The sequence below is a fragment of the Macaca thibetana genome, chromosome 7, assembly GCF_024542745.1.
Source record: "Macaca thibetana thibetana isolate TM-01 chromosome 7, ASM2454274v1, whole genome shotgun sequence".
In the NCBI taxonomy this organism is placed as follows: domain Eukaryota; kingdom Metazoa; phylum Chordata; class Mammalia; order Primates; family Cercopithecidae; genus Macaca; species Macaca thibetana.
This window is the reverse complement of record NC_065584.1, coordinates 2,740,223-2,760,443: the sequence shown is the minus strand read 5'-3', so window position 1 is coordinate 2,760,443 and position 20,221 is coordinate 2,740,223. Positions and strand designations below refer to the sequence as shown.

General features: G+C 62.1%; 5 protein-coding genes across 14 annotated transcripts in view; 4 read left to right on the top strand and 1 right to left on the bottom strand.

Moving 5' to 3' along the window:
- The window catches only part of SIVA1 (SIVA1 apoptosis inducing factor), a 692,134-nt gene that overhangs the window by 620,228 nt on the left and 51,685 nt on the right, over positions 1-20,221 (top strand). The gene's annotated exons all lie outside the window — the stretch shown is intronic.
- The window catches only part of ADSS1 (adenylosuccinate synthase 1), a 251,931-nt gene that overhangs the window by 191,082 nt on the left and 40,628 nt on the right, over positions 1-20,221 (top strand). The gene's annotated exons all lie outside the window — the stretch shown is intronic.
- Positions 1-20,221, bottom strand: part of ATP5MJ (ATP synthase membrane subunit j) — an 819,915-nt gene that overhangs the window by 779,530 nt on the left and 20,164 nt on the right. The window contains exon 1 of one of the 7 annotated variants that reach the window (XM_050798463.1): positions 7,195-7,198. The exons of 5 other annotated variants lie outside the window; for them this stretch is intronic. The gene's annotated coding sequence lies outside the window, so the exon portion shown is untranslated. Of the gene's footprint in view, positions 1-5,496; positions 5,501-7,194; positions 7,199-20,221 lie in introns of those variants that run through there. One more of the 7 variants, XM_050798496.1, reaches the window with a different exon arrangement.
- On the top strand, positions 2,145-4,801 carry LOC126958565 (uncharacterized). Its single transcript, XM_050796960.1, has 4 exons — positions 2,145-2,193; positions 3,257-3,385; positions 3,493-3,854; positions 4,428-4,801. The coding sequence occupies exons 1-4, from the start codon at positions 2,145-2,147 to the stop codon at positions 4,617-4,619; spliced, it is 732 nt and encodes a 243-aa protein (XP_050652917.1). The 3' UTR covers positions 4,620-4,801.
- Positions 4,879-20,221, top strand: part of INF2 (inverted formin 2) — a 29,736-nt gene continuing 14,393 nt past the window's right edge. For 3 of the 4 annotated variants that reach the window (XM_050798364.1, XM_050798363.1, XM_050798362.1), the window contains exons 1-5: positions 14,581-14,813; positions 16,593-16,992; positions 18,324-18,439; positions 18,514-18,673; positions 19,140-19,173. In XM_050798364.1, the coding sequence (XP_050654321.1) occupies positions 14,727-14,813; positions 16,593-16,992; positions 18,324-18,439; positions 18,514-18,673; positions 19,140-19,173 (797 nt within the window). In that variant the 5' untranslated portion in view covers positions 14,581-14,726. Of the gene's footprint in view, positions 5,014-14,580; positions 14,814-16,592; positions 16,993-18,323; positions 18,440-18,513; positions 18,674-19,139; positions 19,174-20,221 lie in introns of those variants that run through there. The other variant, XM_050798365.1, reaches the window with a different exon arrangement.

The window sequence follows — 20,221 nt, the reverse complement described above, 5'->3', positions numbered from 1 at the left end:
GGGTGGATAAGTAGATGAATGGGTGGGTAGGTGGGTGGATGGATGGGTAGGTGGATGGATGGGGGGGTGGGTAGATGGGGGGGTGGGTAGGTGAGTGGGTGGGTGGATGGATGAATGGATGGGCAGATGGATGGATGAGGGTAGGTGGATGAGTGCATGATGGGTGGGTAAGTGGATGGATGGATGGGTAAGTGGATGGATGGATGGGTAGGTGGATGGATGGGTGGGTGGGTAGGTGGGTGGGTGGGCAGATGGATTAGGGTGGGTGGATGGGTGGATGAATCAGTGGGTAGGTGGATAGCTATGTGGATAGATGGGTGGATGAGTGGATGATGGGTAGGTGGATGGATGGGTGGGTTGGTAGATGGATGAAGGGATGGGCAGATGGATGGATGAATGGAGGATGGGTGGGTAGGTGGATGGGTGGATGGGTAGGTGGATGGATGTGTGAGTGGATAGGTGGGTGGGTGGGTGGATAGATGAATGGATGGGCAGATGGATGGATATAGGTGGGTAGACGAATGGGTGGGTAGGTGGGTGGATGGGTGGATGAGTGGATTAAGGGTGAGTAGGTGGATGAGTAGGTGGATGGATGAGTGGATTAAGGGTGAGTAGGTGGATGGGTAGGTGGATGGATGAGTGGATGGAGAGATGGGTGGGTGGAAGGATGAATGGATGCAAAGACGGATGGATGAGGTGGGTGGATGGGTGGATGGATGGGTGGGTAGGTAGGTGAATGGGTAGATGAGTGGATGATGGGTGGGTAGGTGGATGGGTGGATGGGTAAATGGATGGTTGATGGATGGATGAATGGATGGATGGGTCGGTGGGTGGATGGATGAATGGATGAGCAGATGGATGGATAAGAGTGGGTGGATGGGCCAGGCGCGGTGGCTCACGCCTGTAATCCCAGCACTTTGGGAGGCTGAGGCGGGCGGATCACGAGGTCAGGAGATCGAGCCCATCCTAGCTAACATGATGAAACCCCATCTCTACTAAAAATACAAAAAGTTAGCTGGGCGTGGTGGCGGGCGCCTGTAGTCCCAGCTACTCAGGAGGCTGAGGCAGGAGAATGGCGTGAACCTGGGAGGCGGAGCTTGCAGTGAGCCGAGATCGCGTCACTGCACTCCAGCCTGGGCGACAGAGCGAGACTCTGTCTCAAAAAAAAAAAAAAAAAAGTGGGTGGATGGGTGGATGAATGGGTGGGTAGGTGGATGGGTAGGTGGATGAATGACTGGATAGACAGATGGGTGGGTGGATGGATGATTGGATGGGCAGTGGATGGATAAGGGTGGGTGGATGAATAGGTGGGTGGGTAGGTAGGTGAATGGGTGGATGACTGAATGATGGGTGGGCTGGTAGATAGGTGGATGATGGGTGGATGGATGAGTGGATGGATGGGAGGGTGGGTGGACAGATGAATGGACAGGCAGATGGATGGATAAGGGTGGGTGGGTGGACGGGTGGGTAGGTGGGTGAATAGACGGATGAAGTGTAGGTGTGTGTGGGAATGGATGGATGAATGGGCGAATGGGTACATAGGGGGGCAAGGTGGGTGGACATGAGTGGGCAGGCATGCTTTCACTTCATTCTGTAACAATGTCAGAGATCATCTCAGGGCACCCCAGTAGGATGCAAAATAAAATATCAAAAGAGAAAAAAAGATAAAAAGCATTCTGGGTGCTGAACTGATGAAGGAAATGAACCTATGGCCAGCCTGCTACTCAGGTGGACCCCAGGCGGCCCTTCTGGGCCTGCAAGTGGCCGCCTGCTACATACAAGGCTGTCCTGACTGCACGGCGGCGCCAACATCAGGCTGGGAGGATTTCTCTCAGAACGCCCACGCCTGCCTGCCTGTTTCTAGCAGAACTCAAGCTGCCGGTGCCAAGGTCTGTTCTCTCCGCATCCCAATCCCCCAGAAAGAGGTAGAGGCAAGCTCTCCGCAGGCCTGCAGTGGCAGGGCCACTCTTGCACTCTGTGCCAGTGACCAGGCATGTGCGGCTCTGCCTGGGTGTGTCACAGTGCCAGCCTGTACCTGCATGACCCTGTTCTCAGGCATCTGGGCACCGGCAGCTGTGGGCCAGCACGTGCGTACGGGCTCCGAGGAAGGACCAACTCTCAGGAGGGGAGGCTCCAGGCAGGCCATGGCTTCCAGGAAGCAGCTCCGGAAGCCGCAGGCAGTGGCTGCAGGTGGTGTGTTTCTGAGGCCAAATTGGTCCTCCCTTCAATGCCAGGGCCAGGAAGCAAGCTCAGAATAGGGCCAGGATGGAGTCTGGGAGCGCTGGAGGTGCAGAGTGTTGAGAGTGAGCCACTGAAGGAAAAGAGGATGGGGCCTCTGTATGTCTCAGAAAATCGGTGCTCAAGGCGGGATGAACCCTGCTGTCCTGGGCACAGTGGGTTCAAGCCTGACGGAAAGTCCCCTCTCAGTGTCCACACTTCCACCCTCCCAGACCTCTGGCCTCGGCCTCCACTCCACACACACATACTCTTAATCAGGGCCCAAAGCCCTCCTCTGCACTCCCTGCTGATCCAGGGACTTCTCCAAACTCTCTCCAACTATTTCACATACACCCCACCTTTTTTTTTTTTTTTTTTTTTTTTTTTGAGACGGAGTCTTGCTCTGTCGCCCAGGCTGGAGTGCAGTGGCACCATCTCGGCTCACTGCAAGCTCCACCTCCCAGGTTCATGCCATTCTCCTGCCTCAGCCTCCGCCCACCACCTCACCCGGCTAATTTTTTGTATTTTTAGTAGAGACGGGGTTTCACCATGTTAGCCAGGATGGTCTCGATCTCCTGACCTCATGATCCGCCCGCCTCGGCCTCCCAAAGTGCTGGGATTACAGGCGTGAGCCACCGCGCCCAGCCCACCCCACCTTCTTCACCCTGCTCCAGCCTGTGCTGGCCTCTCTGGACCAGGTGTGCAGCTCGGAAGCATGACTGGGTGCAAGGGAGACAGCCCCAGGCAGAAGTGGCCCTGGGGGTGCTGGGCCCCCCTCCCCCATCAAGGCAGGAAAGGTGGACCCCTCACCCACACCCAGCCTCCTGCTCCAGCCTCTGAGTGAGGCTCAGAACTCTGCCTTTCCCCCAGGCAGGTGGACAGGGGAGGGGGCTGCAGATCAAAGCTCACTCCCCACCGACATTCCCACATTCCTCCATTCACTGGATCAACAAACACACCCACTGGCAAGCACCACTGCCAGGCGCCAGCTCCCAATGCAGATGAGTCAGCCCCACCCGTGCCCTCTCCCCACCCTCAGGTGGTGCCAGCGCAGGCACCAATGCTCGGGTCCAGGAGTGCACCAGGAGACCCAAAACTCAGCTTGAGGGAGGGCAGGAAGGCCTCCTGCTCTGGAAGGGGCCCTGGAGCCCCGTGTGGAGGGCTGGCGGCAAGGCTTCCAGGTGCATTCCAAGAACTGCAGAGTGCCTGTCTAGGAGCAGCCGCCGCCCAGGTTGGAGGGTGTCCAGCGAGCGCCTGCCTTGGCTGGCTCCTCAGGCACACCCGGCACTCAGGAGCGCTCATATGGGGCTGTTGCCAGCAGCTGCTCCTGCACTGGGGCTGAGCCAGCAAACTTCCAGGGCTGGGGCTGCTGCGCAGGGCAGGGTCTGCACAGGGAGCAGACGGACTTATCCCCACCAGAGGGGAGGCACACCAGGGTCAAAGGACACGCAGTTGGCCTCAAAGCAGAAACTGCTTCGGGGCTGGGAAGCCATTCAGGAGCCCTTCTCTCTCCCCTTGCCCTCACCCTGAGCCCTGGCCGCCACGGCCCACACAGCAGGCCCTCTGGAGAGAGATGTCAGGATTCCGAGTGGAGACACTTTATCCGCATGTTCTTGACCCTCATACAGGCCTTATGGGTACTTACTCTATTTTACAGATGGGGAAACTGAGGCTCCACAGGGTCATATCAGAGCCTGAGGCCGCACAGGGAGTGCTAGTCCCGGTTCTCAGGGCAGGGGTTGTGTCTGCTCTGTCACACGTCACACGGGGGCTCCCCCAGGCCTGCCTTCCTCTGCCCTCCCTCTAGCTGCCAGTGACCCCCAAACCCCAGGCCTGGTGCACTGTTTCCTGCAGCTCTGAGGCGTGAGACATCAGAAGGGACTTCCAGAGCTGGGGCCTGGCTCTCATCCAACCAGGCTGGCTTTCAGAGCGGACTATGGGCACGCCCCACGCTGGTCAATGTCGGCGGTGGGGGGATGGGTGCCCCCCAATCTAGGAGACAGATGAGGCTGGACAGCAGAGGGGTGGCAGAGAAAACCTACCCCATTGCGACACCTCCGCGGCCCTCATGCAGCTGCCTCCACCAACCGGCGAAGAGCGGCTGCCCAAGACCGCCGAGACCCCAACAAGGGTAGAGGGGCTCAGGCAGGGCTGCGGAGAGGAGGCCACATGGGTGGCCTGGTTGATGAGGAGGCTCTCTGTCCCTGAAGCCTGGGAAGAGCCATCTCTGCCGAGGGATCCCCGGACGCGGAGACTCCGGATCCGGCTGGCTGGAACAGGAGTCCCGGGCCGGGGCAGAGGGAGGTGAGCGGCGCCTGGCAAGCCAGTCCCACCGGGAGGATGGGGGTGTAGGTGGACGGGAGGAGGCAGAGGACAGGGACTGGGCGGACAGTGGGGGCTGAGGCGGGGGACGGCAGCTCTTCGCGTCCCACCCCCATCTCCGCCCATCAGGAGCCAAGCCAGCGACGACCGCGAGAGGGCGGCCAGGGTATTCACGGGTGTGGGGAGACCCCTTAAAGAGCTCTCAGGGGCCGGCCACAGTGGGCGGGGCCACCCCAGCGACCACCACCTCAGGCCCCGCCCCCGGCCCGCGCTCGCTCCCCACGTGGCCGCTGACGGGCGGGGCGGCACCTCCTCTTCCTCCCGCCCGCCCCACCCCGCCCGCCCCTCGCCCGCTTGGAGCCACGGTCCGAGCCTTGCGGAGCGCCGCAGTGGGATCCGGCTGCCCGCAGCCCCTGACCCGGCCCCGGACGGAGTGCCGGCAGCACCACCGCCCTCTGGCCGCTGCCTCACCGGGTAAGTCCTTGGCCTCGGGGTCCGCTAGGAGCCTCAGGGGAAACTGAGTCCGGGAGGAGGCGGGTGCGTGCTTGCGTCCAGGAGTGAGGCTCCGGGCTGCGGCGTGTGTGCCCCAGGTGGCGGCGGGCGGTTCCGCGGCGCAGGGCACAGTTCCCGGGCGGGGACCCCAGGGCACCCCTGGCCCCCCCGGCACCGCGCGCCTCGCTCGGGACTGTGGTCCTCCGCGGCGCGGCACCGCCCGAGCGCTCACTGCCCGCAAAGTGGTGGGCCCAGGGTCGGCCGGGCCTACTCCAGGGGCAGGCGGGATTTCTGCGCCTCGCGGCTGCCACATCCTGACCATGAATCAGCCACAGTTGGGAAAATAAACTTCAACTTCGGGTCCGCAGCCCGGGTGGCACCCCGAGGTGCGCGCTGGCCTGCGGCCCCACCCTGACTGCTTGGCTTCCAGCTGCCCACGCGCAGGTGGGCGCACAGGGGGCTCTCCCCCCCATCCCCACCGCTGGCAGGCTTAGGGGAATCAGCCTCCATCACAGTTCTCTTTTCCTTTTGGGTGGGGTAGAAGCCAATCCCTGTGCACCCCGAGACCCACCCGTCAACCCTCTAACTGGGGAGTCGCCCCAGGAGTGACCTTGACTAAGGAGGGGAAGCGGGGTGACCAGCTGTGTCCCTGACCGTCCCCAGTCCCCCCTGGGGAGCACAGGCCTGGGGGTGGACTGCCTGTCTGGGCTTTCTGGGGCTCAAGCTCCCCACCCAGGGCTCCCGCAGCTCAGCTGTGACCACAGCGTTATTGGCCACTCCAGCTGGACACACCAGGAGGCAGAGTGTCTGAGACCCTGCCGGGGACAGGGAACCAGGAACCGGGCCAGAGGTCAGACACGCCCAGAAGGCGCTGGATGTAGGAAATTCCTTTGCCGCCAGCCCTGCCCCTCCCTCTGGCACTGGAATGGAGCAGGATACTTGCCCTCTTCGGGCCTCAGTTTCCACATTTGCACTCTGAAGGGTGGGACAGCAGTTCAGGCTGGGACCTGCTCCCTGCTGCCCTGCACAGGGGAAGGTGGGGTCCCAGAGCAGTGCTCCAGACCCCAAGGATGCCACCCAGCCAGGGACTTTTGGTGTGTGGGTGCTCAGCCCCCAGTGCAGCAAATAGCAGCACTGGGTTCCAGGCCTGGGGTCTGAGACCTCACACGGCTCCCATCCCTACCAGGGCAGCAGCAATTTTCTGTTCTAAAAGCCTGGTTGGTGCAGTGAGCCCTCCTGCAACCTGAGGGAGCTGACCCCTGCCCAGGCCCCGCCCTCCCATCCCTGGACTGTCATGGGCCCTACAACCCAGCAAAGGGGGTGTCACTAGTGGGGACAGACCAAGTGGCCAGGTGCGCCTGTAGCCTCCACAGCCAGGGCTCCTGAGCAGCGAAGAGTTAACCTTCAGGTGAGCGCCCACTTTGTGGAGGAGCTGACGGCTGTCAAGCTAATGACACACCGCACTTGTGGGTACGTGGAGGCTCCTACCTGAAATAGACTCTGTGCGCCTTCCATCAAAGTGCAGTTACTTCCCGGGATGGAAAAGTTATGGGGTTCGTGCAGGCTGCGGGAGGGGTGGGTGGTGACTGGAAAGTAATTCGGTGCTGCCTGTGGGTGTGGGGCAGGACGCAGCTGGCCCAGCTCTGGGGACAGTGAAGTAAGCTCAAGCCTCTGGCTTTTTGCTGGTGCCTGGAGGTCAAATTTCCCCATAGTCAGGAATGAGACCTGACTCCCTGCTGCCAGCCTCCATCTTGCAAACAGCAGGTGTCTGGTAGGTGTGTGGTTCATGGCCCAGTGGACACAAGACGTTGGAGAAGGCACACCCACCTCTGTTTTCAGGATGGTGGATGGGAAGGCCGGGAGGTGGAGACCACACAGGAGCCACTCTCTGGAGGGCAGTCCCCAGGGGCCACAGCAGAGCCAGGCCTAGTGGACAACTGAAGTCAAAGACAAGGAGGCTGCTACCAACTGTGGGAAGGAGAGAGGGCATGGGCGCGGACTCCCCGTCGCTGGAGGGGTGAGCAGGGTCCAACCACCTGGCCCCCTGTTAGAGAGACTTCCACTCCTGCCAGCCTCACCCTAGGAGGGAGTCCTGCCTGGTCTGCCTCTGAGCACCCAGACAGCCTGAGTCCCGAGCTGGGGTGGGGTCTGTTCAGACAGCTGCCCCCCTGCCCAGCACTGGTATACCCTGGCGACCGCCAGGCCAGGAGAGCAGGGCAGACTGGTGGTGCCTGTCCTCTCCTGAGGGTTTGTCCTCTCTCACAGCCTTTTCTAAGCTGTAATTAAATAAGGAACCACAGGGGCTGCTCAGGGTCACCCCTCTGAGGGCTCATGTCAGTCCCCGAGAGCCAGCCCCAAGCCGGGCCTGTTCCCTCACCATTCACACCTGCCTGGGCCGTGTCTGTGTGCTTAGTGAGTGGGTGAGGAGGGAAGGAATGAGCTAGCCTGCCGGGTCCCACCGCACGGTCTCCCACCCTCATCCCTCCCGGTGAGGCATGGGTCCTGCAGGAACATTCATTTCACAGATGAGGCAAGGGACAGTCAGTGCCATTTTACACTCCGTGCCATCCATTCTGCCAGGAGGGGCTGATAAAGCCCCTACTGTGTGCATCTGCCTTTGTGCCCAGAGCCTGGAGCCCAGCCCCACTGGCACTGTGCCAGGTAGGCACATGGCACTTACTGGATGTCAGGGTGCATATGGGCTGGCCCCACAGAGTAGCTGGAGGCCAAGGCCCCCCACCCCTTGTTGCTACCACTGGGGTAGGCTCAGGGTCCTGGCACTGCCACTCTGGGAATAGGACAGGCCTGTCCTGGTCAAGTAGCCGTTACCAGGCCTCCAAACTCGGGGATTGGTAGGGCAGGAATAGGCCCGCCCTCCAGGCAGCCACCTGTGTCAATCCAGAGCAGCGCATGCAGACAGAGAACTGCCCAAGGGCCAGCCTGGACCCCAGAGCCCTCCTGGCCAGTCAGGGCCTGGGTCACAGCCTGGGTGGTACGACCAGCATGGTCACAGCCCAGATGGGATGACTAGCGTGACGGCCCTAAGGACAGAATGGCCAAGGGCAAGGGCCAAGGCTGCCTTCCTCTTTCGCCTGCAGCTTTTCCCAGAGGCAGCAGAGGTGGGAGGGAGAGGGGCCAGGAGAGAAGGGCCAGGCTGGGCCACCCCGAGCCTCTGTGCCCTCAGTTCACTCCTGTTCTCACTTCAGAAGGGTGATTGGCCATGGCTGGGGTACCCTCTGTCTCCCTCAGCCCCAACCTCTGTCTGTTGGAAATGGCATGGAGACCCAGAAGGAGCAGATGGACACCACTGGAGGCCTGGCCGGGCTCCTGGCGGCCGATCAAGGCCTTTGCAGGGTCAGAGGGACATGGGAAGATGCTGCCAAGGCCCCCGGCCCTGGTGCCCTGGGCAGGGACCCCCTGCTCCCGTGCTATGACAGCTCTCTACCACCCCACCCTTTTCCTGTGACCTGGACTCAATCTGAGCACCCCAAGGTCCAAAGTGGGAGAGGTGGGGTGGGGCGGATTGGAGGGCTGCCCTACTGTTACAGGGCTCTGCCCCAGGCCCACCTCACAGTGACGACTGAGGCCCCCCAGGCAGCCCTTCGTGGGCCAGAACTCAACCAGGAGCCATACCTGGGGCAGAGGGCAGGCTGTCTGCTTCCCATTTTGCAGAGGAGGGCTAATGTCAAAGCCTAGCTTTGAGGCTAACCCAGGGCACAGTTGAGGAGGGACGGGGAGGGAACCAGTGGCCCACCGAACACACAGCCCTGGGTAACGGCTTCTCTGTATCATCTCCAAGCCCCCATTCAGCTGCTGTAGGCAGAGGCCAGCCCCAGCCCCTCGCTCTGCCCAGCCAGTGGCCAGCTGCCCAACACACATGGAGTCCCAGTGGGCATGGCCAGTGGTGCTGGCGTTTGTTCGTGCCTGAGCTGTCCTGGCCCTCGCCGGGTCGGGGGTAGACATGGCCAGCTGTGCAAGGAGGGCCAGCATCCCACTGGCTTCCATCTCCCCATCTGTACCTGGGTCCTTGCAAGCCCTGGGACATGGCCTCGGTGTGCAGCCTGCCTGCCCCACCCTTTGTGCTGCTGGGTCCGTGTTCCTGCTCCAGGCACAGCTCAGACTGTCACCTGCACCCAGCCTAGGCCGGGAGGAGGACACAGGGTGGGGGTGAGGGAGTAGCCACCTGTCCCCACCTGCCTTTGCTTCCACCTTGTGCACAGACGTGAGTGGCCTGAGAACAGGAGCCCCTTGGGGACACCCAGGACCCCTGCCTATGTTTCCATGTGCAGAGGGCCCCCCTGGCTGCCCCTTTCCTGGGCCAGGCCAGGCTGTGGAGGTACAGGCAGAGCAGTGAGGGGCTGCCTGCAGGAGCTGGCAGAGCCATGGGCCGGGCCCAGGAGGGACCTCACAGGTGGTGCTGGCTTAGCCAACCCAGGTCAGAGCTACAGGGCCCTGGAGAACATCCTGGCCATTTTACAGATGAGAAAACTGAATCTAGAATGGACCTGGCTCTCAGGCCCCTGGCACCTTCGTGTCCCAGCAAGCATTGCCAAGCAGCATGTTGTACCCACGCTGAGGATCTTGTTTGCCCTGTTGGGCCTGACAGGCTGCCTGGCACTGGCTGCCTGGAGCAGAGGTCAAGAGACGCTGAGCAGGGGCTGCAAAGACTCATGCAACGTCCCAGCACCATCCCAGCTCCGTCCCAGCCGCCAAACAGGAGGTGTGGGGTGAGCGGGAAGGCGGGTGGTCAGGGCATGTGCTGTGCGTGGTTATGCACTGGCGTTACAGGCGGCATCTCGTTGATCTGTCAGTAAGCTGTGGGGTTGGCATTGACACGCTCATCCGCATTTGAGGACAGGAACCAGGAGATCCTATGGGTCACAGGCCGGTCAGCGGCAGAGCCCAGTCTCACCCAGAATCAGAGCCGCCCCCACCCTGGGCCCTGGCAGCAGCCCCTGGCCGTGCTGGGTGCGCAGCCTCAGCGTCTCCCCCACTCTCAATCTGTCTTTGTTCTCCCTGCTCCTGGGAAGGCAGCTGCTAGTGGGGATGTGGGCTGGGGGCAGGGACCATGGAGCCTGGCTTATGGGCAGGCAGCGGGCAGCCGTCCTGTCCTGGCACAGGCAGGGTGGGGGCTGGACACCCTGGGGCCTAGCGAGGCACACAGCAATCAGGACCTGAACCCTGAAGCTGGGGCCTGGCTCCAACCAGCTGCTGCCCTTCCCCTCCCCGGTTGAGAGAGGCCTTTTCTGAGGACAGAGGAGGGACCTGGGGGCCTCAGAGGGAGGCATCTCTGAGTGTGTCTGGTCTCGAGGGAGGAAACCCAGGTGGGACATTTCTGGTGATGACCTCCTGGTCTTCATGCTCCTGGCCACCTGCCCCCATTGCCCAGCAGACCCCCTGCAGGGTACGTCTGGGGTCTGCGATAGGCCACCCCTGGGCTCATGCCACCTGCAGGGCCTGATCAGGCCCTGTGCCCTCCCCAGTCCCTAACCACAGATCTGCACACGTCACTCCCAGCCACAGCCATAGTAGGTGCTGACAGGCCCTCAGACAGACTCAGGAAGTACTTCCAGTGCAGCCGCTGGTCCCCCCACGCCTCTCCCTGGGCCCCCAGACTCCAGCCCAGACCCCCGAGAATGCCAGAGGTGACCAGGCCCTCAGGGAGCACCCCATTGGCCCTGCTCTTTGTGCAGTGGAGACACTGTGGCCTGGAGAAGGTGACTGGCGAGCTGCCTGCCCACCCCAGCCCTGCACACCCTCAGTGCAGGTGGAAGCGAGAGCCTGGCTTCCTGGTGTGGGGCCACCGCCCTTCCTGTCCTCCCTTGCCTGGGCTATGCTTGCCGACCCTACTCCCAGTGAGCCCTCCTTCCAGTGAGCTGGGGCATTTCCTGTTTGCTGCATCCCCCACCCCCCCCGCCCCACAGACAGAGCCACCCTCCTCCCTGTGGCTTCCACAGGGCTCTGTTCCTAACCCAGGAAGACGTACCTCCCCCAGACCTATTGTCTGCCCCAGATCCTGGGGACACAGAGAGCCCAGCTGTAGCCTGGCTCCCGGACCAGTGGTGTCCCCTGGCATTCAGTGCTGGCCAGCCCGGACCCCCAGCCACCTCCACCAACACTTGCCAGAGTGCCCCCTGGCTCCCAGCTCTCTCCCTGGGTGACCCAAGCAGGGGCTGCCACCGCTCTGAGCCCAGCTTCCCTCTGGGAGATGTTGCTGCTGTCTTTTGATCATTTTGCTTGCTTTCTTCCTCAGTAGCAAACAACGGTATTCATCCTAGATGCAGCTTTGGTTAGTGATTGGGCAGGTGTCCTGGTGGCATCGCACACACCATGTGATTGAACTCCGTCACCATGTGGCTGCTTCCCATCTTTGTCTTTTGATCATGATGCTGCTGAGAGCGTCTTTCTACCTACCCACTCCCAGGAGGCCCTTCTGTCCTGCTGTGGGTCCCCACAGTGGCCCAGGGGGCCCTCTTTGCACAACAAGCAGAGTTCAAGATCTTGGAGGGCTTTGGAGGCAGGAGTCTCACACTGCATCCAGATCTTAGGGACTGCAGGCAGCATGAGGGCTAGAGTGCTTCTTGGGTGTGAGATGGGCCAGGGGACAGTGAGGACACAACCAGCCCTCACTGAGGCCCAGTGCGCCCCATGACCCTGGACAGGTGGCAACGGGTGGACCCCCATCCTCGCCTGCCTTGAGGCCCCCTGTATACAGGCCCTCCCTGGGCCTTGCCGGCAGTCGGTGAGCCACCAGGTCAGTGGAGGTCCCTCAAGGGGCCGTTGGCCGGGTGGGGAAGGTGACACATGCCGGAGGCTCAAAGGAGCTGGTAGTCTGAGTGGGAGGGAGGGGAATGGGGGTCATGGTAGGACAGGCTCAGCTCCAGGTGCCTCCACCGCCCTGCAGGGCCTGGGCTGCCTAGAACCCCGGGGTGCTGCCAGGAACGCGTGCAGTTCTGGAGATCCATGGGTTGCCAAGCAGTGGAAAAATTTGGGCTCTTGGAGGAGCTAAAAATACAGTGTGGCAGCCCCTGCCTCCTAGTTCCGGAATCCTCTCCTGCCGTTCTGCCCGCCCACCCCGTGGAAGACAAGTTCCCTCCCTGTACCCTCACCACCAACGCTGGCTCAGGGCCCAGAAGCATCCATCCCTGTGCCAGTGCCAGAAGGGCCACACTGCAGCTGCCTGCCCACTCCCAGGCAGTGGCCCCCACAGGCGCTCATGTGCCCAGCCGGTGCCTGCCCTACCCCCGCCTCTGCTTCAGGATCCCCAGAGCCCCTTGGTCCCAGGCACACAAGGCAGTACCTGCCTCCCCAGGGCTGTCCGGCTCAGGGCTTGGCCTGTTCCTCGTGGGGAGCCTGGACTCAGGCAGACCTCTCCCTTCCCTACCAGTGGGGCCTTCACACGGGAGGGGGCTGTTCCAGGCAGACTCAGAACATGTCACAGTGGGGCCTCCAGGCCCATTGGTGCTGGCTGAGGGCGTAGGACCCGCCACACGGTGCTGTGGAAGGCCCTCCTCGCCTGGTTCCTGGAGCTTCAGAGGCTGGCTCAGGTCCCTCAGGTACCCAGGATTCAGGCCTGGGTACCCTAACCCCAGCCCGTGTGCCACTCAGGGTCATGGGCCCATGCAGGAGCCCCCAGCTACTCTCCACAGCTCGGGGCTGGGCCTGCCTCAAGAGCCCACACTCCCCGGCTCTGGTTTTCTGTCTGCACCGCAGGGGCTGGGCACATGGTCTCAGGTCTAGTGAGGGCCAGCGATGTCCCTGTCCCCAGCCACACCACACGCTCAGCTTGACTGCTGACTGCCAGGCGGGGCAGAGGCCCAGCGGCTGCCCGAGCGTCAGTGCAGCTGCCCTAGCGTGTAGGCATTCGGATGGAGGTGCTGGCAGCACCACACCAGGCTGGCCAGGCCCAGGCCCAGAGGGGGGCCCTGCCTGTAGGAGCTGGAGTCTGAGGGGAGAGGCGTGGCCCTGTCCTCTGGAAGCCCCACGCTAGTGCTGAAGAACCACGGTGACGTCCCACTAGCGTGGGTGGGGCGAGCCCCTCAGACCTCAGAGTCTTCGTCTGCAGAAGACCTGCCGTGTGCGGTTCCATTGGTGCCGGTGGACTGCTGGGGGTGGGGTGGATGGGACGCCCCTTCTTGGCGTCCTGACCCTTTTGCTGTCTGAGGCGTGGGGTCTGGCCTGAGCCATGGGTACTGGGCCCTGCAGAGCCTGGATGGTCCTGCCCTGCCTCAGCCAGAGTTGGTGTCGGCTGTAAAAAAGATTGCGAAGAACGCAAATTCCTGTGCCTGTGGGGAGGTGGCCACGCCCTACAGCCGGGGCTGGGGAGCTCTGAGGACACATTCCTGTGCTGGTGGCCCCGCCAACCCACTTTCCAGATGGACAACAGAGAAGGGCAGCCTGCCCCGGGGCACACAGCTCAGCAATGAGACTCCCGCCCCCTGCCCTTCTCAGTTGGCACTGGCACCTTCCAGGGTATTGTTCCCCGTAGCCCCGTGCCCCTGAGATCAGTACACTGTGGGTTCCTTCTGGAATCCTTGCAGAAGTGGACACCACCCCCCAGTAAAAACAGGCAAGGCTGTTTGTGCAGAGCTGGCTGTAGCAGGGAGTCGGCCACTGCCACCCGCGTTTAGCAGATACTCAGGCGGGCAGGGCAGTGGGAAGCCTCATGGTTTTCTCATGGATATTTCACTCTATACATAGAAAGCTTTTTATAGACAAAGGGAAGGCTCGGGGATGCCCTGAGAGAGGCTGCTGGCTGGAAGTCGGGCTCCTATGATGGGACAAAAATCACGGAAGCTGTCAGTTATTAACGAGGTCCCGGCCGTTTGGGGCCAGTGGCCAGATTGCGGGTCAGAGTGCTGCATATATGGTCTGGCCGTGGTGTGTTTGCAGGTTCAGCCTCATGCTGAAAAGCAGTTGGAACATTCCCCATCGTAGAGACCGGGGGGCACAGATGAGATCGGGCAGCCTTGGTGGCATCGCAGAAGGAGGAAGGCAGCTCTGGTCTCATCCTCCGGGTCCTCAGCTGGAACCCTGTCTGTGCTGGGCCGTAGCCCAGCAAGGCCCTGCTACACTCACTGCCCCCAGACAGCACCTGGTGGGGCACGGTCAACCGGGGCAGCTCAGACACAGAGCTGGGCACCCAGGCACAGGGGTATGGAAAGCTGATGGGCAGGAGGGCCAGTTTCCTCCCACCGTGGCTCCACCCCACTGACCAAGGGGGCTCCTCTTGACTGGGGTCTTTCAGGGACTTGCACAGGGCAAGGAGCACTGGGCAGTGCCAAGAGGGGCAGTACTCAGGTCAGGGAGCACCTTCGAGTCCAGGGACACCCTGGGGCCTGGGGCACAGGTGGCTCGCGGAGGCACTGCTTGTCTCTAAAAGGTCAGGATTTTTTGCGTGGAGGGACCCCTGGGGCTCTTGGCTGGAGAGGACACTCTGGATGCCAGGGGCCGGGCCTGGGAGAGTTCATAACTCCGTCCGCTCAGCCTGTGCCAAGGAGACTCCGGCCAATGGAAGCGGGGGAGGAAAGGAGGGCCAGTTCTGGGGCCTCTTTAGGCAGCAGCAGCCAAGGTGGGTGGGAATACGTGCAGAGGCTCGGCTGCCTGGCTCTTCATGGTGGTGGGAGCAACCCCTACTGCTACCAGGAGGGGCGTTGGGGACCCGGGTGGCTCTGGCAGCTCAGCGGTCCGCAGCAATGAGAAGCCAGGGGAGCGTGAGGAGCAGCCCAGGGCAGGGCCCAGAGTGGGTGGGCAGAGGCGGCCGGAAGGTCCTGCGCATCTGGGTGAGTGGATAGCCACTGGGTGACCAAGAGGGCCGGGCCTGGGAGGGCAGCTTAAAACCACAGTGGGCCGGGGGCTCCGGGCTGTCTGCTGTACAGTGCCCAGACCAGGACCCCCTGCCGGGAGGAGGGGCATCCCAAGGACAGCCTCTCAGGATGCTCCTGGCAGCCTGATGCTGGAGGTGCGGAGGAGGACACTGAGGCCTAGGCAGGATGAGTGACTGGGCCCAGGTCTGCTGGTGAGGGCCCGAGCTGGGGACACGCAGATCAGAGCTCTGGCTTACACCTGTCAGGCTGCCTCCTGGAAGGAACCCGCTGGCCTCCCGGGGCAGTTGAACAGGTGGAGGGCTGAGGGGTGGTGCGGGGAGTAGGGGCTGGACTGCCGGAAACACCAGGCTGGGGAGTGGGCCTGAGACCTCAAGGGCAGGTGCTCCAGGACACTCTCCCAAGGCAGGAGGGGAGGAATGGGGCCTCCAGCGGTGAGGACAGCAGCGGGGCTGGGGCCACAGCCGCCTGGGGAGGCAGGCGCTTGGGTTCTCAACCCTGCTTGGCTTCTGTGACCTCAAATGCCCCTCAGCCGGGGGTCCCCTGACTTACCAGGCTGCGCAGCACTTGAAGCAAAGCCATGCGGGACCTCCAGTCACAGCCCAGCCGTGCCCAGGTGAGGGACTGTGGGCACAGACCCAGCTTCTCTGGGACCCAGCCGCCTCTAGTTCCCCACCTGTTGCAGGAGGTATAAAGTGCCTGCCTTGGAGGTGGTGGGAAGCCAAGGGCCAGGGTGGAGAGTGCTGGGCCAGGGTGGAGGCTCAGAGCGTGTCCCTGCCAGGCCCGGCCCCCGAGCTCCCTCCCCAAGGCTCCACGCAGCCGTTCTCAGACGCTAAATATAAGATGTGAGCCATACATGGTTGCAGGAGGGCCTGGGATGCCCCTGACCTTCGAGGCCAGTTCCCAGGGTCTGTGGCTGGGGACAGCGGCTGGGGAGATGTGGCGGCGTGGAGCTGATGTCAGAGGTGCAACCGCCTGTCCTGCTGTTCTGTTTTGGGGAAAGGCACGTGTTGGGGCTCTTCTGGGCTGGGCCTGTTACCAGGGTGTTCCCAGGGCTGAAGTCAGACCTGTTGCGACTGAATTCTGGTTAAACCCTGAGTGCCAAGGGTCTCCGTCTTCCTGTTGGTGTGAGCCCCCCACCCACATGCAGATGGGCAGACTGAGGCCCAGGGGAGACCCGGGAGCCGCCTCTCCTCCCCAGCCATGCTCTTGACGCTGTGGGCAGCCCAGGCAGTGCCTGAGGTTTGGAATCTCCCTGTCCATATTGTCCACTGGGGCGGGGGAAGTGCCCTGGGGTGAGATAAGGGAGCCTCAGATGCGCCGTTTTGTTGCATCATGACCACGGGTAGTGTTCCAGCCAGTGTAGCCTCCCGCTCCCCCCAGTCCTTCCCAAGCTCATCCGGTCCTGTCAAGTCGCAGGGGCCGTGCTGGCCTCGGAATTGCGGTGCAGGTCTGAGCCGGCTCCTCCCCTCCTAGCCCTGAGCCTGGGGGTCCACATGCATGCAGTGGGGCCCTTCCTGCCTGCCGCCTCAGTTGCCGAAATTCGGTCAGGGATGGGTACAGGGAAGCCTAAGATATAGTGGGGGACACAGAGCTACTCCTAACCCTCAGCATGACACGTGAGCAGGAATTACAGCAGAGAAACTGAGGCTGAGGGAAGTGGCCCGTCTGCACTGGTGGCCAGGAGGACAGCCCCCATCCCCTCCCCGCTGACGGCTCCCTGCCCTCTGCCCGCAGCTCGGCAAGATGTCGGTGAAGGAGGGCGCACAGCGCAAGTGGGCAGCGCTGAAGGAGAAGCTGGGGCCACAGGACTCGGACCCCACAGAGGCCAACCTGGAGAGCGCGGACCCTGAGCTGTGCATCCGGCTGCTCCAGATGCCCTCTGTGGTCAACTACTCCGGCCTGCGCAAGCGCCTGGAGGGCAGCGACGGCAGCTGGATGGTGCAATTCCTGGAGCAGAGCGGCCTGGACCTGCTGCTCGAGGCGCTGGCGCGGCTGTCGGGCCGCGGCGTGGCACGCATCTCGGATGCCCTGCTGCAGCTCACCTGCGTGAGCTGCGTGCGCGCTGTCATGAACTCGCGGCAGGGCATCGAGTACATCCTCAGCAACCAGGGCTACGTGCGCCAGCTCTCCCAGGGTGAGCCGCAGTGCGGGAGGGCCGCCCAGGCAGACACTAGGGACCTGGTATGAGGCTTCAGCCTGGGGACCCACCAGGAGGAAGGCAGCCAGACAGGCAAGGAGGGCTTCCTGGAGGAGGACTGGCTTCCTGGGCTCAGGAAAAACATCCACATTCACTCCTAGTCTGAGGCTTCCAGGTCACCCCAGTCCCCGCACTGCTGCACCAGCGGTCCCCCTGTGCCCCTCTGTGTTCTATGTCTCTGCTCCATCCTTCCTCCCCATCCTGTGCTGGCTCCCACCCTCTGGCCTCTCTGCCCTTGTCCACACCTCGGCGGCAGAAGTCACCTGAGTTAGAGATGCAAATCCACCCGAGTGGCTCCTACATACACCTGCCTGGCTCCAAGCCCTTCAGCCTCAGCCTAGACAAAGCCCTTCAGGTCTGGCCCACATCTACTGATGGTGTCACCCTCCACCTCCCAGCGCCTTCCCCAGCGTCTCCCTCCCTGCCCTGTCCCCTACTCCAGCACCCAGGAACCTCGTCCCCGGCAGGCAGGCCTCTTGTCTCTGCCTCTGCTCATGTTTTCTGCCTTTGTGTCCTCCAAGGTCCTGAACTAAGCCCTTAAGCCCCAGCTCCCTTTCCCCTCCTCCAGGAAGTCTCCCCAGCCTGTGCCCAAAGTTAGTCCTGGCCCCTTGAGAGAACCCCTTGCTGTGCCGCTCCATGGCTGCTGCCAGGTCCCACCGATGCTTGGGGATGAGCTAGGCTGGGCAGTGATGGGCAGGGCGGGACCCATGGGGGCAGCAGGTACCTGTGCGGGCAAGCAAGCCAGAGGCACCTCGTTTCTGTTGGACCCAGGGGACAGAGGCAGGTGCAGGGGCCAGCCGCTCTCAGCCTGTCTCCCTAGCCTGGGCCTGGCAGGGCCCCTCTATGGAGTCTTTTGTGAATTGTTCTCAGTAGGGTCAGATGAGAGACACCCCCAGAACTTTCACAGCTCCAGGGATGGGGTGGGAGGCAGGGGTTCATAGGAATGAGGTTATGTCTGCCGTAAACACAGTAAGTGCTGCATTGGGAGAAAACCTGGGCCCAGAGCCAGTGACAGGATGGGGCGGCTGCCTCCAAGCCCTTCCCTGCAGGGTCTGGCCCTGTGGTCCAGGAGCAGAGTCAGGACACCGAGGAGTGGGCAGCTCGTTGGGTCCCAGCCCTTTGTTCAGCCCTGCGGTGGGCCACGGACAAGTGCCCGGCACCCCCTGGCGTCTGCCTGCCAGGCCCAGAGCCCCAGCCCTGAGCCCAGCTGCACAGGCATAGGAAAGGGTGCATTGGCCCTGCTGAGCCTGCCCACTCCACCCTGGCAGCCCTGGACACATCCAACGTGATGGTGAAGAAGCAGGTGTTTGAGCTGCTGGCCGCCCTGTGCATCTACTCTCCCGAGGGCCACGCACTGACCCTGGACGCCCTGGACCACTACAAGGTGGGCGGCAGGGCCTGGGCCTGGGCACGTGGGGCTCCCTGCCCGGGTGTGCCCTGACCCCGCCCTCCCCGCAGACGGTGTGCAGCCAGCAGTACCGCTTCAGCATTGTCATGAACGAGCTCTCCGGCAGCGACAACGTGCCTTATGTAGTCACCCTGCTCAGCGTGATCAATGCCGTCATCCTGGGCCCCGAGGACCTGCGCACGCGCACCCAGCTGCGGAATGAGTTTATCGGTGAGCGCCTGCCCTGGGCTGCGTGCCCGCTCCTGCCCACCTCTTGGCCAGCGCGTCCCATGCTGCATCCACCTGGGGAGGTGGGAGCACCACAAAACCTGCCCCCGGCCCAGGGCCCCAGAGGAAGGCACCATCTCGGGCCTGCCACCACCTGCCCCTTCGATGGACGTGGGCCTCAGAACGCCTGGGGGTCACCCCTGGACTGTTCTCAGTTACGAGGCTGGCCAGGCAGTGGAGTGGGACAGGGGGCTTGAGACCTGGTTCCCACCCTGCCTGTTCTGAGCCCTGAGTAAGCATCACTGTGTGTCCAGCGTGACGTCTCCCCTCATGGCTCCCCTCTGGAGCCTCAGGTCTCTGGTGTCCCGTGACTGCAGCAGAGCAGGCCGGGTGCTCTGGGTGGCAGAAGTGAACTGGGGACGGTGGGGTGTGGCCTCCAAACCCTCTGACCCTGTCCGTCCCTTCGCAGGGCTGCAGCTGCTGGATGTCCTAGCTCGCCTGCGGTGAGTCCCCACTGTGGCGGTCCTGCCGGCTGCCCCTACTGCTCCCAGGGCCAGGCCCACCTGCCCTTTGGATCCCAGCCACCTCACCTAAGCAGCATCTCCAGATGGCAGGGAGGTGGCTCCCCCGGAGTAACCCCAGGGGGTCCAGCCAGAAGCCAGGTCTCAGGCTAGAGTCCAGCTCACTGTCCCTGGCAGCTGCCCACAGAAACTAGGGTTGCAGCAGCCATAGAAAGGACAGAATGAGCTCATATCCTTTGCACACCGTGGATGGAGCTAGAGGCCGTGATCCTAAGTGAACCAACCCAGAAACAGAAAATGAAATGCCAGTAAGAGGGAACTACAGGGTGATTCACGTGGATGCAAGATGGAGACAGGGACACGGGCTTCAGGAGCGAGAGTTGAAAACTACCTACAGGCACAGTGTTCATTGCTACTTGGTGTCAGGCCCACTAGAACAAGGGTCCCCAACCCCCCGGCTGTGGACCGGTAGATGGCTTGTTGGAACCGGGCCATGCAGCAGAAAGTGAGTGGTGGGCAGGCATTCCCGCCTGAGCTCCGCCTCCCGTCAGATCAGCACTGCATTAGATTCTCACTGCGCACGCACACGGGGGATCCAGGCTCCTCATGACAATCTAATGCCTGATGATCGGGGGTGGAACAGGTTTATCCCTAAACCATTCCCGTCACCCCAGTCTATGGAAAAATTGTCTTCCACAAAACCAGTCCCTGGTGCCGGAAAGGCTGGGGACCACTGCCCTAGAAGGCTAATCCCCTACGTTACACAGTGTACCATGTGGCAAACATGCACATGTACCCCCTGAGTCTAAAATAAATTTTTTTAAAAAAAGAAACTAGGGTTGCCAGGTACTGTATGGGGCATGAAGTTCATTCAGGTTTCAATACACAACAGACAATGTTTTCGTGTAAATATATCCCAGATGTTGCATGGGATATACTTATGCCAAAAGTTACTCGTTGTTTGTCTGAAATTCACATTGAACAGGTACTCTGTAGTTTCATTTGCTAAATCTTGCAGCCCTGCTGAGAA